Below are 18043 nucleotides of genomic sequence, written 5' to 3'. Positions count from 1 at the left end.
GGGGCTCCTCCTGATGCCAGATCCCCAGGCTGGGGAGCCGGACATGGGGCTCAGAACTCTCACTCCTGTGGGAGAACCTCTGTGATACAATTATTTTCCAGTTTGTGGGTCACCCAACCAGGAGGTATGGGATTTGATTATATCACAAATACGCCCTCCTACTGTTTGCTGTGGCTTCTTCTTTGTCTTTGGACATAGAATATCTTTTTGGTAGGTTCCAGTCTTTTTTGTTGATGGTTGTTCAGCAGATAGTTGTGATTTCGGTGTTTTCATGAGAGTAGGTGAGCTCAAGTCCTTCTACTCTATCATCTTGTCCCAGAACCCAAAGTAGACGTTTAAGATAATGAACATTTCTAAAAATTAAAAAGGACGTTTCATGATGATAAAAGGTTGATCCACCAGTAGTGGGGGGAAGAAAACCCACACAAATATTGAACACAATTAACCAACTTGACCTAATTAACGTGTACCCAGCAACTGCAGAATTCACTGAGCATGATAAATCCCTCTATTTATTTAAGACTTCTTGAATTTCTGTCAGTAATATTTTGTTGTTTTCTGTGTAGAGGTTTTGCACATCTTCATTGCTAGGCATTTGATGTTTGTTGATTCTAGTATAGTATGTTTTATTTTCTACTTGTTAATTTTTGTAAATTGATCTTTGTGACAGATTGTATTTTCCAAGGATGGTCCCATCCCACATGCTCTTTACAGTGTGGTATGAACATCCTCCAAGGAGAAGTGAGATTTATAATCCCACCCCTTGAACCTGTGAAGTTCGTAAGTTCTTGTGGTAAGTCAGGGGCTTGGGTGTTGATCAAGGAGGAGACAAGATAAACTTTAAATGCATAAACTTTATTTGGTTGGCAGTTGGACAGGATTGCATGAGAGAGGAAGTCCTTCAACACGTGAAAACTGACAGAACTTAAGAAAAAATTAGTTCCAGAGATGGTGGCGTGAGACCACTGCCTATAAGCGGAATAGGACAAGGGGACTCCCAGGGGCAACAGGGAAATCAGAGAGGGGCTCATGTGTCTAGTGATGTCCCTCAGCAGCAATTGCTCTGAAGGACGAGCAGTGGTTTGGGGTCTTACAGCTATAGGATTGTCTTATCTATGGTCAGCAGATGTTCATTACAGTTTCATGGGGTATATAAAGTTAGGTAGGCTCTAATCGGCTAAAATTATGGTTTGGAACAATATTTAAAGCAGTCGATGTGTGAGGATTTGAGTTTGTCACAGGTGGGCTTTTAGCTAATGATCCTAGCCTGCTTTACAATGTTGTGTTAGTTTCTGCTCTACAGCAAAGTGAGTGAGTTATACACATATCCATTAGAAATTTAAATTTTAAGCATCAATTAATTGCTCAAACTATTTAGCCAAAGATATTTTGCCAAATGGCTTTGACTTTGGGATGCTTAAGGCAATACAAAACTCCAAGCTTTTTCAAACACGTATTTATTTTGGGCATTATCCTATGTCCAAGACATTGTTTTGTGATCAAGCCTTCCGTCTTCCTGGAACACTTCTCACACTTTCTCCTCTCCCTTTCCTCCATCTGCCTGGTTAACTGTGTCCTTCAGCTGAGGTTTTAGGTAGCCCTTCCAAGTCCAAGTTAGGTGGCCCCACATGAGTTCCCAAAGCACCCTATACTTCCCCTATCATAATGTTTATGTTCTATTCTCATTACTTGTTTGACATTTTACCCTGCAAATACATGAGCTCCACAAGAGCTGAGATTATACCTGTTGTATTTTATCAAATCCAAAATGCCTGGCACATAGTAGGTGCTTAATATTAGAATAAATGAATGAATTCAAATGAATAAGCATGGTTCTTGCCAGAAAAATTACCATCTAGAAAGGGGCTGTAACAGGTAAAGATCTGTACAATACTAAGGGTGGTAAGAAAGAATTGTGAGAATGCAGTAAGGAGGTAGGAAGAGTACACTGGGAATATGGGAGAGGAAAGCTCCTGGGTAAGATCCAGGAATTATTATCCAGTCTGGAAGGATGGGTAGGTAGAAGCAGGGCACATGAATCAGTGAAATTGAGGCAGGAAAGCTTTTGGTCTTTAGAAAACTGTGGATTAAAGCAGAGGTCCTCAAAGTATTGTCCTAGTGAAATGTGTAGTATTTACAATATGATCATGGCTCTGCTTTTACTTCTGGCATGGATTAATAACTTGCTAAAATTTAAGTTTAATAAATGGCAACTTCTTGTCAAGGCTGTGCAGTTCTATCCATTGGTGAGGTGTCTCTTCCCTTTCTCCACCTCACTTCCCCTACCCTGCCTTTGTGAAATCAGAAGAGTGGGCTAAATGATTGGGGAAAGCACAGAGCACAGAGCTTCTCAGACTTCAATGTGCATATAAATCACCTGGAAAATGCAGATTCTGGTTCAGTAGGTCGGGGGTGGGGTCCGAGAATTTCCATCTCTAACTACCTCTCAAGTGATGCTCAAAGGCTGTCCTGAGACCACACTTTAAGTAGCAGGATCTGGGGTGGAGCTCTAGCTGTGGACTAAAGAGACCATCACAGGTAGAGTTGCAGCAACTTGGAGAAGGTTCTCTGGTTCAGTGATTCTGCCCACCCCTCCCACCATGTTCCTTCATTCTTAATCATTTACAGGTGTTTTGGGTTTTATTTACTATTCCTTTGCTTTTACAATCCAGTTCGTGAATTCTGGTTAAGTTGCAATCCTCCTCAGGAACTGAAGATGGCACCACAATCTTAGTCATTAAAGGACACTTCCATCCTAAATGCTGTTATGCAAAGGAAAAGCATTTTCCTGCCCCTCTGAATGTTTCTTATTCTCCGGCCTGATATATGCTTAGAGAAGACAGGTTTCTTTGCAGATGGAGCATAGTTTTCCAGTGATTTTTGAAAATCAGGCTGGATTAAGATAGGTCAAAAACTTTTTTCTTAAAGCTTTTTTAGAACCCTGTTTTAAATGTTTATTAAATTTTGTATATTCAAGATGAATTGCAATTTCTGTTACAAAATTCCTGGATTGTTTTGAAGTGTTTTCATTTCTCCCAGAGAAAGTGTTGTCTTTCTGTTGTTAATTATTCATGCTCTATCTAATGAATACATAATCATGGAATTTAGGCTAAAAGAGATTGAAGAGCTTTCAACCAATTAGCTCACTTGACAAAAGAGAAAACAGGCTCCCCAGTTTTGCTTAAGTTCCCTTGGAAGAGTTTCGGTACGTTGCAACAGAAAAAATCCTAACAGACCCATATATGACAGACCTTCCAGTGCAGCTAAAGACAGAGGATCTTGTCTATGCTTTATGTATTCTTAATTTGATTTTGGCTTCACAGCAAGCTGCTTTCTGACCTCTCCCAGGGCTAGGAATGCCCCATTTGTGTCTAGAGCTACTTGTAGTCTCTCATTGCAGTAAATTATAGATTAAGCCAGTGGTTCTGAAACTTCACTGGGCATTAGAATCACTTGAAGGGCTTCTTGTTAAAATGCAGATTTCTAATTCAGTAAGCCTGAGGTCAGGGTTGTGAAGTTGAAGTTCTAACAAGCTCTCAGGTGATGCTAATTCTTATTCCATCACCTGAGATGCAGGACCACACTTTGAGAACCATCAGATTAAGCTAACATTGGGGCTACATGTTTCTTCATTATGTTCATCAAGAAAGAGAGCATCCCAACATTCCCACAAAGAGTGCTGAGATTCACCCTTCCTAGACCAAGTTAGGGCATGTGCTTACCCCTAAACCAGTTTCTGCAGTCATGAGGAAGGAATGTGCTGAATGGCAAAGCCAGAATCACCTCTGTCTGCAGTTGAAAAGCAGGGCTGTGGGAAAGAAGAACTAGAGTCCACTATAAGTGTGTGGTATGAATGAAAGTCACCTTGTAACCATCACAAAGCTTCTCAGGCAACCACCGAAGAAAAATAACACATGCTAAATACACATGTCTTAGAACAGGTCAAAACTGCATTTGGTAATGAGTTTATTTACTATTTGATAGAATTGGTCCTTTGTTTATTTGAGACAAGTCCTTAGGTTATTGGCTCTCAGCTCTAACTAAGATAAAATGTCTTTGGATTTCACAAGTATTAGTCTCTTATATGTAAGTCAAACTTGGTTAATAATTTAAGATGGTAAAAATCTGTCTTCAAAGCATGAACGTTTAGTTTACCAGCAATTAGCTTTATGGGATACTTTTAAGGACCGGGATAAATAATGAAGTATAATTTGGCCCACTGGAGGGCAGTAGTTTCTGGATACCAGCCAACAATTTAGAGTATGGTTTTCTGCTCCAGTGCTAATTACGATGTTGATTTGAGCAGCAGCTCTTTAGTCTCAGGGATAAGGGCGGGGGTGGAAACCTGAGTCGTGGTTAAAATTTGCAATATTGAAGCTTCCCGATCATTGCAGTGCAGCCTCATTTGGATCTGTAATGAATTCCTTCCCTGTGAACAGCCAGACACCTCATTACTACCCAGACCTGCTTTCACTCTGCCAGTACTTTCTTTAGTGGGACCATTCAAGTTCCTTAGATTATGAGACCATGGAATTGCATAATGCTGTACTTATTCCTGGCAGGGAGAGAGCAGCCTGATGGAACCACCCAGTCAGATACCCTCTCTGGGAGCTTGTTCTACCCCCATGCACTGAGCTCTTTGTCCTGGATAGCCCCATGTGAGCAGGAATTCAAGATAACAGCCAAAGCATACTTCTTTTGGGACATGCTCCCATGCCAACCTCTCCTTTGTTGACTCTGCTGCAAATGCACGCCCTCTTTCTCTGGCTTGAATGCCACTCCAGCATTGACACAGACTGGCAAACAACCCATCAGAACCAGCCAATAAACCAACCACTGGTCTGTTTCCCTTAATTTCTCCAAAAAATATATATATATATATTTTTTTCAGGCTGCCATCTTTCTGAGGACGTGAAAGGTTGTTTGGCCCCATTCTTTCTAAGAATATGGTGTTATACCTAACATTTCATGTTTAGATTTTTATTGACAATGCTTTGAGTTCTTTGGAGCAAAGGAACAAAATGCACTTAATTCATGAACAGCTGGACAGTGAGCTGAGTCTTGGCTTTCAGTGCTTGCTCAGTGTCTCCTTGGTGGGACCACGTCCAGGCGGGGGTGGCCTCTGGAAGCTTTCCCCAGGCCGCGCTGGCCCAGCCTTCCACAACAGGAGGCAAACACGGCTGGGCTCAACCAGGTGCCAGGAGCCTCATTTTCATCTCTACTTAGAATCCTCTTTCAGTGCAGTTGTGAGGTCAAGACTGTTCTGCTAGATTTTATTTGCATTTGAATGGAGAACTCACTATTTCTACATTCTAGATGGAGGAAGTGAAGTCAGTTCGACTCAGCCATGTCTAAGAGCCCACTGGCACGGTCACCCTCAAGGAGCAGCAGACGGTGACCCCCCATCCTGCCCACAAAGAGCTCTCAACCTAGTTTGCTTCTAATAACTCTAGAAACTCCACTTCTCTCTCTCCCTATCTTACATTGTCCTTTTATCAAATTTTCTTTCAATAATCTGAAGAATTTTTCTTCTGTTCTCCTCTCCCTCATCTGCAACTCAAACTAACGCCCATGGGAAGATCTCTCTCCCGCTAAGCCTGCAGTAGATGGTATAAGATCCTCCCTTCCCTGGAAACCATACATCCATGCCCATTGCTGTGTGACTCATGGTGCCTCCCGGCAGGCAGAGTGTTACCAGGCTTGGTCATATGTCTTGCTTAGGCCAGTGGCATGTGAGCAGAAGTGACACTGAGCCACTCTGGAGTGGAGTTTTAGGAGGAGGCTTAAACCTTGAAGACATGGCTCCCTGTTCTACTAGTTTTTTGCTTTTCCCTCTGCCCTGATCCAAATAGGGGCTTCACCTTTGGTTTTGGTCCAAGAATGAGAAGACATTAAGAAGAGCTATAGTCAATCTACAGCCACCAAACTGTAAGTGTAATGTAAAGATACCATTGTCATAAGCCACTGAGAATTTCAGGGTCATTTGTTACTGCAGCAGAGCCAACTAATACAAAGGCCAAACCATAAATAATAACTAAATAAGATAAATAAGATATAATAAATAGTCACAATTCCCAGTTACCTTTATTTATATAAAAGTATATTAAATAAATTATCTCAATATATACAAACAGAACAATATTACCTCTATAAATAGAAAATCCCCATATATAAAACCTTTTTTCAAATTATATAAATATGTACAATGTTGATCATAAAGTGTGAAGTACCTTAAATCTTAAACTCTATGTAATTTGTTGGTATAGTGGTCTTATAAAAATACAGCTATCTGTCAAGTGTTTCATCAACAGCATTTAAGTCAGTTAAAGTGCTAAACTGTAATGCATGTTATGAATGTGCCCCAAATACAAGTCTTCTGCTTTTAACACATTCATATAAATGTTTGCTAATTGTTTCGAACCTCCAAAAGTACTCAAGAAAAAACCCCTAAACACCATATTACAAAAGGACAGACATACGTTAGAAAGTCTACCCAGTTTCCATTTTACTCTCCCACATGCTTTGAAGTCGGCCTCTCAAAAGTTCTCCAAAAATCCACCCAGGATTTTTTAGGGCATTTGTTCATTTGTTTTTCCTTAGATGATCTGTCTTCAACTTGAGTGTAGAAAATATACAGTCTAGAGCACAATATGTGCAAAAGGTGCTGTAGCATTAAAATAGAAATTTTAAAAACTTGAAATTGGTTGTACCGCTCATTACATTCCAAAGTGTCTAATGCTGATGTTGAAACCAGAATGCTAATTGTGAGAACAGGTCGGATAAGAGCTTTCTTTGAGCCCAAGGGTCTCTAAGCTCCAAACAAACACTCATTTGTGTTTCCATGTATTCTACTGCCTTAAATGTTCTTGGTCACAGTGCAACACGAGCTCTGCAGAGTTGGCAGATCCAAGAGCAGGATCTTTCATGCAACATTGAGGGGCAAGCTCTCCTTCCCACTTCGCCCTGCTCTCGCCTTCCTGCACTTATACAGAGACACAGACAGGACGATGATGAAGATGATGACCACAAGCGTCACTGCTACAACGATGAAGAACATTTCTGAAAAATAAAAGGTACCAAGTCAACTCAGAGAGCTTGAATCCCATTTATCAGTGGGCAGAACTGAAGGCATAACCCCAAATTACACCATCCTGCTTTTGCGTAACTTGAAATCTTTCCTGCACTCTTTCCACCACAACACATTTCGATTAGGAAAGAATCTGTCAAACCCTAGATGTTTGCAGGCAATTGACAATGGTGAAAATGATTTAATAAACTGGATAATGCTCACAGTCTAGAAAGATACATGAAGATGGAAGCAAGAACGGCTGTTAGAAACAAGTGGCTAAAAATGATGCTGAGTTTGGTGGCAACGATTATAGAAGCTGAACTATGAGTGCAAAGAGAGATACCGAGCACCACCAAGATTCAAGTAAAGAAGAGATGATAACTGGTTGGGGCAGTAAGAAGGTTTCCTGGTAGAGGTGGCATCTGAAATGATTCTCAAAGGACCCAATTCAGCAGATAGAGAAGAGGCAGGGGAAGCAGCGATCTACGTGTGCGTGAAGTCAGAGAGCAGCGGAACTCAAGCTGGCTTTAGGAGGATGGACCTGAGGGCTGTGGGTATGAGGGCCCAGACGGTGCAGAACCAGAGGGAAGGAGAGCCCTTTCCTTCTGTCGGTGTCAATAAATGGGAGGGAATTTTAGAAGTGTTTTTAAAAGGCTTAAATTACATCTTAACAAGGCACTAGGTCATTATTGCTATCCTTTGACTTTTTTGTTCCCAAAAGTACTCAGAGCACTATCCCGCTCAAGCCTGGTGGGAGATTCCTGGGCTCTCATCCTCACGCACGTGTCTGAGCCTCCATGGCATCTCCAGATAAGATCCACTCCTCACTTGGTGTCAGGGCCCTGGTGTGGCACATATGTACACACACACGTGCCGGCCAGGGACACACACATGCACGTGGTATACCTGACAGACTCAGTCCCTTCCCTTCGTGGGTTACAACCTTTGTGGCAACAGCCCACGGTAGGTGCTCATAAATGTGCATCAGGTGCTACTGCACCTGGTCCAGAAGCTCCCCCCAAGCTCCCCAAATCAGAATTTAAGTATGAAGAAATGCTCAGAGAAACCTGCATTTGATGCTAAATTCTAAACACGTACCATGGGCCCAGGGCTCAGCAGAGAGCTTAGCGCATGGTATGTGCTCAAAAAAGCACTTGCTAATACAAGGGAACAACATAGAAACATCTCTAAATGCCTAAAATTATGAGTACCCCCAAAACCACAAAAAACCAAGGCAGTTTTCCCCTGAAGAAAGTACATCCTGGTCCTGGAAGGCACCCCTCCCTCCCAGATGGATCAGGGGTAGAGCCACTCACCCGTGGACACAACTTTCTCTTGGCTAGTGCACTCGATGGGACTTTCTGGACTCTTCTGGTTAGCTCTTCGTGATGGAATCACTGCTTGAACATTGAAACAGTAGTTTTCTCCTTCATCCACATCAATCAAAAACTCATTAGCGTTTGTCGTGGCCTTTTTCTGTTAAAAGATAGAGTCCTTTATTCATCTGGGCTCAGAGTGAATTCTGCCCCCTTTACTAAGTCACTGTGATAGTTAAAGCCTACATGGACACATCTGACATAAAGGATTGGAAGTGAGTTGGCTCATCAAGTTCCCCCAATAACTGCTAAGGATGTTTTTTTCCCAAGGATGAAGATACCCAGTTTGGGCACATCCAACCCAGTTTTTAGCCCCTTTAGAAGATATCTGGGGCTTCCCTGGTGGCGCAGTGGTTGAGAATCTGCCTGCCAATGCAGGGGACACAGGTTCGAGCCCTGGTCTGGGAAGATCCCACATGCCGCAGAGCAACTAGGCCCGTGAGCCACAACTACTGAGCCTGCACGTCTGGAGCCTGTGCTCCGCAACAAGAGAGGCCGCGATAGTGAGAGGCCCGCGCACCGCGATGAAGAGTGGCCCCTGCTTGCCGCAACTAGAGAAAGCCCGCGCACTGAGACGAAGACCCAACACAGCCAAAAATTAATTGATTAATTAATTAATTAAAAAGATATCTTCAGTAAAGGAAAATAGGAATGAAGTATTAATTGTTGAATGGAAAACAAATCTTGTCTCTGGGATCCTCCGTAGAGGAAGAAATGCGGGAGCCGGTGGGAACTTTGGAGATGACCGGTCCAGCCCCTTGGCTGAGGAACTTGAGTATCCGAGGAGGCCCTGACCAAGGCAGCTGGAAGTCACAGGTAAAACCAGGACAGCGGCCCCTCCCACTCCGCCACCCTGTCCTCTCAACCACCCGCTCTGATATTTGAGTTGGAAAAGAAGTAGGCTGTAAAATCAAGGATCTACAATTTAAAACGAGTCATAAAAACAAAAGAAGGCTCACCTTTCCTGTACTTGAAGCTCTCCAATAATAAAGTACATAATTCAAGTCCTTGCCAAAAACATCGCGGAGGCTTAGGAATGTGCTGCTCACTCTGACTAAGGTACGTGCATCTTGTACGGTCACATTCAGTTTTGTCCCAACTTGTTCAGAGCTCCGAATTGTTGGCTGTCCAAGGTTTGCTAAAACACAGAAAATGAGCTTTGTTGGAACCAAAGAACTCTAGACAAAGTAGAATCCCATTAATCACGGTTAATAACAACTTGGTCATCCCTCATGAAACAGCTCATAGAACCAACTCCCTAGCCCCAGAGCTGGGCCCTGAGACGTTCTACAGCAGTGCTGTCCAGCGGAAATGTAATGGGAGCCACAGATGTCACCTTAAGTTTCCTAGGAGTCACATTAGAAAACGTAAAAAGGAACAGGTGAAGTTAATTTTAATAATATATTTCTTTTAACCCCATATGGCTAGAATATTATCATTTTAACATTTAATCAATATAAAAACTTTTGGAGATCTTTCTCAAAATCCAGTGTGTTTTACACTTAGGGCATTAGCCATATCTCAAGTGCTCAACAGCCACATGTGGTTAACCAAACAGCTGCATAAGGTTCCATATCTTAGATAAAATAAATTAGAGGCTGTGGGAAACCCCAAGAAATGTCCTTGGTACCTCAAGGAACCAGTTTTAACCACCAGGTCTCTCTCTTTTTTTTTTTTTGGCAGTACGTGGGCCTCTCACTGTTGTGGCCTCTCCCGTTGCGGGGCACAGGCTCTGGACGTGCAGGCTCAGCGGCCATGGCTCACGGGCCCAGCCGCTCCGCGGCATGCGGGATCTTCCCGGACGGGGGCACGAACCCGCGTCCCCTGCATCGGCAGGCGGACTCTCAACCACTGCGCCACCAGGGAAGACCCCACACCAGGTCTCTTTGATGGCTCAATTATCTCATGTGCTTTGGTTGAAGGACAGTAAAACAAATCCCAATAATTTAACAGGAATTATATGCAAGTATGTGTGTGTGTGAGCACACACAAAAACATAAACTATTTTCCCTCTTGCACTGAAAAAGGATTTGAAGTGGCTGACAAAAAACTCAAGAAGTATAAAAAGGAATCATGAGGATGCTGCCAGTGGAGGGAGAATAAATGTCAATGACCCTGCAATTACTGCAGGCGGCTGTGGGTAGGGTCGCTACTCTAGCTAAGTGCTGGGAGAGACACACAGGTAGAAGCACTAGGGGAGTTTGAAGATGGGCTCTGGCACACAGGGGCTCAGGGCAGGCAGCCAGATTCACCTGGGGTGAGGCTGGCCCTATTTCCACCCTCAAAGTAGGTGCTAAGGGGAAAGGCGGCTGCCTGTCCCTCTGGCCCCTTATCTCCATCCCTGCTTTGAGAAACTCCCCTCTGGGTCTCAGAAGGGTAAATATAAAAGCACCGATAACACTACACTTTCATTCCAAGTCTTCTTGCTAGAGCAGCTGATTTCACTCTTCTCAATGTGCTACATGTGTTTACTTAAAATACCTAGTTCAGAACCATAGCCGTGACAAAAAATTTACGTCTCCTACTTGGCAGGAATCCTCTGCTCTCCCTTAGTAGACGCTCAAGTCAGTTTACTGGGCCAAAGGCTGGGGAGAAAAGCATTCTGCGTTTTCAAGACCAGCATGAAGGAAGCAGGATGGGAGCTGGCCCAGCAAGTGCCAGCACATCACAGGACTCAAATCATGGTCAAGTGATTAAAAAGGTCAGCAAGCCCAATTATGAGACTGGAGGGAAATGGAACTCTCCCCATGGACTTGTGACCATCTGTGAAAAACCCTGAACTGGGACTTCTGGTCTGATGGGACTTCTGAAAATTCAGAAGTGAGGTATATAAAATCTCCTAAATATATGTGGGGAAATACTGGAATATATATGGGAAAATACTGGAACCTCAGGCTTGGTGAATTTCCTACTCCCTGCCCCTCATCCAGCCAGTTACTGGTAGGGTCTGGGGACAGACTGGTAGAGAAACCTACTTGATGACATTGTTATCAACTCCAAAGTTCACGTTCCGTGAACCTCCTGCCACATCCGGAATGAGCGAAGAGGGCTGTGGCACTTACCAGTTTCTGAGAAAGAAGATGTGTTTATGGATAAATATTTTTTTATGTCATGGCTCCTAAGGGTCACAAGCTCACAAGAATATTCAGAAGTTTTTGAAAACAAGAATGAACGGTTACTACAAACCGAGCTACTTACTCTCTAGGTAAGGTGTGAACTCCGGGGAGTTGGTAAACGGAGGCTCCCCAGTAGAACCGATGGCATCCGATGGATAGGAAAAGACCCGGGCCAAGTATGTCTCTTTCACATTTTTCACGATCTCATCGGTGACGTCACACTCTGTGTCTGTTGTGTAGAAGCATTTGTTTTTCCAATTTCCTAATCTAGGGCTGAAGGAAGAGAAATGGAACATTATGATTTGCATCCAACAAAACAAACTGTTTTCTGGCTGGGGTGCTGTGTTACAAGAGCAGCTTCCACAAGCAATCCCGAGGAGGCGTTTGGTATGCTGAGCACTTTAGATGAGTTTGAATCCTCACAGCAACCTGCGGGTGGCTCTGTAATTGTCTCTGTTCTTACAGATAAGGCAACGGAGGTAAAGGGAGACTGGGTGACCAGCTCCAAGTCACACAGCTGGATTTTGAGCCAGACAGCAATTTGACTACTGGGTCTGTGCTCTGAACCGTTTTGTTAAATATCTTTCTTAAAATGTAGATGATCTGTCATGACTATGTGGGAGAAAGGGCAATTTTCCATCAAGACCCAATTATTTATTACAGTCTACTTATTATATTCTGTTTACCACATTCTATATTCTATGTAATATATTCTATCCTATTACATTCTATTGTGACCATTCTTGGTGTGGTTATTTAACAGTTATTGAATCTACTATAAGCCAGGCACTGTACTGGACCCTCAACCATGTTACTTCGTTTGGTATAATCCTTCCAAGAAGGTATTGGATCTTCCTCACATATGAGGACCCTGAAGCACAGAGCTGCTTGTCCAAGTTACAAGGTAACTTGTAACAAGACAATTCTCACAGCTTATGCGGTGAGAGCTGGGTCTGTTCCTCTCATTATACTACATGCCTCCCTCACTTTCACAAGATGTGCTGTCAAAAACTATAGAGAACAATACAGGTGGTTATCTGTCAAAGTCTAAGACTAAGAGACAGATCTGACGAAAGACAGAGCTTTTTTTTGTAAGATGTCATTGAAGAGGAAATGATTTAAAGAACTGCCAAAAAGGAAAGTATCTTGAAATGATATAAAGAGCTTCTAAAAATGAAATTATTCTACAGAACCAAGATAATTCCTAGACAAATGTCACTGCAGCTGGATCCACACACATCTGTCCCACATAAGTTGACAGCTACCCTGCCCATCCCCATCATCAACCACCAGCGTTCCCTACCCTTCATTCAAGGCCACTTTCCAATCCCACCTTCTGCAGGAATCTCCAGATCTCCTTGCTCAGAACTGATCTCTCCCTTCCCCATCCCCCAGCACTGACATCTCATTAAAGCACTTAAGGTGAGGGTGGTACCAGGGCTCCATGCCCTTGTGCTCCCCCATCACGCAGTTGGGCTTTAGGGCCTGCACATGGCCAGGCCTTGCTGGGTATTAGATGGTTTACATTTCCAGGTTGAACTGGGGGAAAACAAGCTGCCATATGGATTCAGTTGTCTAAATCCAGGCATGAGAACCATAAATAAGTATTTTTTTTTAAAGTCTGAACTAAGTAATCGGGCTAAGAGGGTGTGAGTAAACACCGCTTGGTCCTTAAATTCACAAACAAAGATTGACACAGAAATATCAGTTTACATATTCTTAGATTTCTCTAATTTTCTGTGATAAAAGTAGAGATGCAGTCTTAATTCCAGAATGGCCAGAATGCATTTTTTAAAATTACATCATTTCTATTTTAAAAAGTGAATGAGAACCTGATGATTCTTCTCCACTGCTATGACAAACAAATGGTTCAGATAACAGGAGCAACACTGCTGGGTGCTGAGGCTACACTCCGTCTGAGAGATAGCATTTGGTTCCTCCCAGCTCACAGTAGCAACCACAGTCCTCTGACCAAATTTAGCACAAGCAACTAAATCATCAGAAGTACTAAAGCCATAAAGTGCTGTGAGCAGGTTAGGAAGGGGCAATTCTGCAGTTCAGTTTCTCTGAATGCTATAATCAGCATGAACAATATAAACGCCTCCAAGGTTCCTCTGGGTATTGCAAAATCTCCTGATTTGGAAATAATAAAAGTTCCGCCTGAACTTCTAAAAACTCCCAACAGAATCCAGACTCACCAATTAAGAATCAAGTTATTTTCTACAAGCTTGGGGAGTTCTGTTTTAGAATTCAGAACCTTTCATGGAATCAGTACTACAAGGGCTGGTCGGTGCTAAGGCTTGAGCCAGTAACACTTTGCAACCACCGGTGAACACTGTTTCCAAAAGGGAAAAAGGCAGTTGGTGCTCCAAGGAGGGGCTTCAGACACAGCAGCGGCGCCCTGTGTTTGAGGACAGGCTGGTGGTGAGGTGGGTGGGTCAGAAGGTGCAGCAGGTCAAGACACTTTCTCTAGGGAAGGAAACTGGGAGGGAGGAAGGCGCACTGAGGAGACTAGTGGGAATGACTTTCTTTCCCCCTCCCGGCTTTGGAGCCCCACATCAGACCCGGGGAGACCCACTGAGGGGTGGTGGTGCGCCTTGCTGGGTAAACCGTGGTACCCGACCCTGCTGGGCGAGCCCCATCAGCGCAGTCATGAATAAGTCCCTCACCTTCCCAGGGCCAGTTTCCTCTTCTATAAAATGAATGCTACGGTCCCTTCACCCAGGAATCCCATTTACCCGTGCGCTGGTCGCCGAAGAGTGCGGGTCTCCGGCAGGGGCGAGGGACTGCTCACACGTCCTCCAGCACAGGTGTGGAGACGGCCGGTGCGGCGGGAACCACCCCCAGCCCGGGTCCGCGGGCGCCCCCAAGAGGCAGCTCTGCACTAGGATGTTTGCACAAGGGGACTGCGTCCACTTTAGTAACAACAGCCTAGCAAAGTCCCAGAGCTTTGAGTTGACAAAGGCTTATGTTTAAAAAGCTGGTAAATCAGAAATATGTTTCCTCGTGTTCACCAAACTTAATATATTTCGGAGGTAAGCATTCCTCCTAAAATCTTATTTTCACTACCCAGAAGGAAAGCGTCTACTAAGGTAAACTTCAGCTCTGTATCAGTGGAATTACTAACTCTCAACCAGTAGAATCTGATTTGACAAGTTTGACCATAATCGTAATTATTACCTCGAGTTATGAAATTCCTTTAAATCTTTCTATGTATCTATACAAGCATGCATGCACACACAAATTCTCTTCCGTGTTGCCTTGGCAATGGTTGTCATGAAGTTGATTTTGGAAAAAAAACAAAAAACAAAAAAACACCTAAAAGCCCCACTCCATACTTAGCAGCTGCATTCCAAATGCTACAAAAGGCTTGGCACATGCTAAACAAAATAGCAAAGCACCTTTAATTTTAGCCAGCGATACTTTTGTGCCTTTTACAAGCAGTGTTAATTTCCACAGCTGCTCTCCTCTACTTAATAAGAGCTCTACCAAACCTCCTAGAACATTTCAGAAACCAAAAACTTGCTAAGAATATGGTGACAACCATCAAAAAGAGGACATTGAGACTGAATATGCTGAATTAGGGGCTCTTGGGGACAGCTGCCAATCAGGGATGGAGACGGATGAGCACAGCAGCCCTGACAGCTCAGGGTGCAGACAGAGGAGTATTCTGTTCCTGCTCAGTGAGTCATGAATTTGACCGCCTCCAAGATCACGTATGCAACCGAATTTTGAATCATGAATCCAAAGATTAATAAATCAAACACTGTTTAAGGGCAATGTATACATCCGAACTCCTCCCCACCTCTTCTCTAACATGTTAAATCCCGCTAGCAGTCTAGACAGCACGGAAAAAGAGCTGTGTACTTAGATGAGATGAATTATCAGCGATCAGTGCCACCGTGGCTTGCTCAAGAAGGTCTCCTATCCACAGCTTATACTCCACTTACAAATTTCCCCATCATCTCCAAAAACAGTTAAAATGTTCTATCAGTTTAAGGTCTGGAAATGTTGCAGGCTTGATAGAGTATGGCTCTGGCCAGCAAATTACGATGAATGCCCTTTTCTTTGTTATCTGTTAAATAATCTCATCCAACAATCAGCTTTAAAGACATTTATATTCAGCACAGGAAAGTGGAAACAGCAAAAATCTTATTTTTCTTTTTTGGTACCTAGCTTACCTTATCTGAACAGTGTAGACATGATTGATGGGTTTGGGTTCCCACTCCAAAATGGTCTTGAAATTAGTTGACTTCCAAGTTAAATTATATGCTACTACTACATCTGTAGTGCCTTTAAACAACAGAGAAACAGCTATTAATGTTTACATGAACTTCTCAGCACACGATTTCATGTTGATGGTATAAAACATCTTCCCACTCCCCAACATCATCATAAACCTCACATTAATATTTTTCCAACCACAAAAGCTTTAACTGAATTATCATAAGAAAAAATCTGCAGTTTTTCCTAAACCCAGAATTTCCTCATGGCAAGATTGACCGGGTAATCTGAGGAAACACACAAGGATCTTGAAATCCTTGTTTGAAATTATTCATGGGGGAAGCCCTGTGATAATGACCTGGAAGCACAGCCCAGGAGCCATCAGTGGCCCAGGGTGTCCAAGGGCAGGACTCCAGGTTCAACTTAGCAGGGAAAGCCGGCTAGGAAGGGTTTTCCATAAATTACGTTAAAGGGCAAAGCCCACATATGTAAGAAGAGTTAGGACTGCATCCAATTTAAAAAACCCAAACCTTGACTTTTTTCATTTATATCTAAAATGTCTCTATACTGAAACTTCCACAGACACCCATGCAGCCGTTAAGCCTGTTACACCGTCGGATGTATTCGGTTAGGATGCCTTAGTGTTAAGGTCTGCTTGGCCAGTTCTCAGCAGATCAGCCTCTGCCCTGCCCGCACACAGAACAGGCTTACAGGGCACGCACAATGTGGTGCCTGCTCCAGTCCAAGCGACATTTTGCAAGGACTGCCTCTAACGCAATCTAAAACACAGACGATCAAGATAAGACCGAGAGCCGCTTTTTATTATGGAAAGTGCATATATAATGAAGGATAACATTCAAACATTGCACGCCGTCCCGTGCAGGTGAGGAGCCACGTCCCACCACCTTCAAGGCGTCGGCTCCCTGGGAAGCTCTTTCCCTAAACTTCAAGCGAGAGCCCCGAACGCACTTAGGCAACGCTGGACGCCACGAGCAAGCATCTCTAGCAGAAGGGGCGGCGGGTCCCGGGCGGGTGGCACCTCAGGGCGGCAGGGCGAGCCTGCTGCCAGCCAGGACTGTCCTCCCTCCTCACGATGGCGGGCCCCAGGGCTCGGAGGTGGGGGGGGGGGAGGGTGACACTCACCTGTGGCTCCGGCCACCCGGACCAGGACCCAGCCGAATAGGAGCGCCCGAGCGACGGCGGCCTCGGAGCAGGGCACCCAGGGCCCGGTGGGGGTCGCCATGTTCACGAGCTGACGGCAAGGTCGGGAGGATTCCTTGCGCCCCGGAGGCTGGGGAGGCGGGGAGGCTGCGGAGGTTGGACTGAAGGCGCCTGGGGCTGCGGGATGGAGCAGGAGGGGCGCGAGGAACCCCGAGTCTGTGGGAGCCCGTGCCCGGCGCGCTTTAAAGAGCCCCGCGCACGCCCGCGCCTCCGCAGGTCCTGCGCCAGCCTCCGCCCCTCCTCCCGACTCCCCGCCCCCAACCAGGCTCCAGCAGCCTCCCCGGGCTGCTCCCGGCGAATCCACATCCCGGCCCCGCCTCCTCCCAGTAGGAAACTCCGAAAGCCTGCAGGGCCTGATTCACCCGTGATTCAATCGGCCGCCAAGCACGAGTGTCCTTCGGCCACTGGCGGCTCCAGGTGCTGAGGGGAACCAGGGTCCCAGCCGCCCAGACCCCCTGACTCCCAGCTCTGGCCCCCAGGCCACCGACCCCGATGTCCCGCCTGAGTGGGCGGCAGGTCTGTTGGGAAGGGAAAGGTGGCGGTTGGAAGGAGTTCGAGGTGGAGGAGAGGGATCCCTCCCTTCCATCTGGCGATGCAGTGTCCCCGCCGGCGGGAGCGCAATACTTACCGAGTTTAATAGAAAGTACTGGCTCCGGGCTCCTCTCCGGCCCCCAGGGCATTTCCCGGGCGCTTTGCGCGCGTCGGGCTGAGGCTTGGAATCTGCAGCCAAGTAACAGCGTGACTAGGAGGAGCAGAGCCCGCTCCTAGCCGTGATTTCGGCTTTCGCCCCGAAGGCAATGATACCTAGCTCGCCGACCTCCCCGGGCCCTTAGCCTGGGTGCATCCTATAAGATGGTGCCAATGCAGGTGTTTCTACGGGTTCGAAGGTCATTCAGCTCAGGCACAACCCAGCCCAACTCGGGTTAGTGACCGAGGAAGAACTACCCCAAATCTGGCACTTTGCCTCTGGGAGAATTCCAAGGTGCTATCTTGAAGATGACGTTGAAGAAGACGTTTGCGGGACTGAGTTCTGCTCA

General features: G+C 45.0%; 1 protein-coding gene across 1 annotated transcript; it reads right to left on the bottom strand.

Moving 5' to 3' along the window:
* Window positions 1-6065: 6065 nt before the first annotated feature.
* On the bottom strand, window positions 6066-17203 carry F3 (coagulation factor III, tissue factor). The gene is made up of 6 exons (XM_081222776.1): window positions 16929-17203; window positions 15743-15854; window positions 11644-11834; window positions 9405-9583; window positions 8386-8545; window positions 6066-7059 (listed from the first exon to the last, which is right to left on the bottom strand). Exons 1-6 carry the CDS (start codon window positions 17026-17028, stop codon window positions 6923-6925), a joined length of 879 nt encoding a protein of 292 aa, XP_081078902.1. The 5' UTR covers window positions 17029-17203; the 3' UTR covers window positions 6066-6922.
* Between the last annotated feature and the right edge of the window lie 840 nt (window positions 17204-18043).

The sequence above is a fragment of the Mesoplodon bidens genome (genome assembly GCF_964165515.1).
Source record: "Mesoplodon bidens genome assembly, chromosome: 2".
Classification (NCBI taxonomy): domain Eukaryota; kingdom Metazoa; phylum Chordata; class Mammalia; order Artiodactyla; family Ziphiidae; genus Mesoplodon; species Mesoplodon bidens.
The sequence above is the reverse complement of the archived record's forward strand: the minus strand, read 5'-3'. Positions and strand labels throughout refer to the sequence as shown.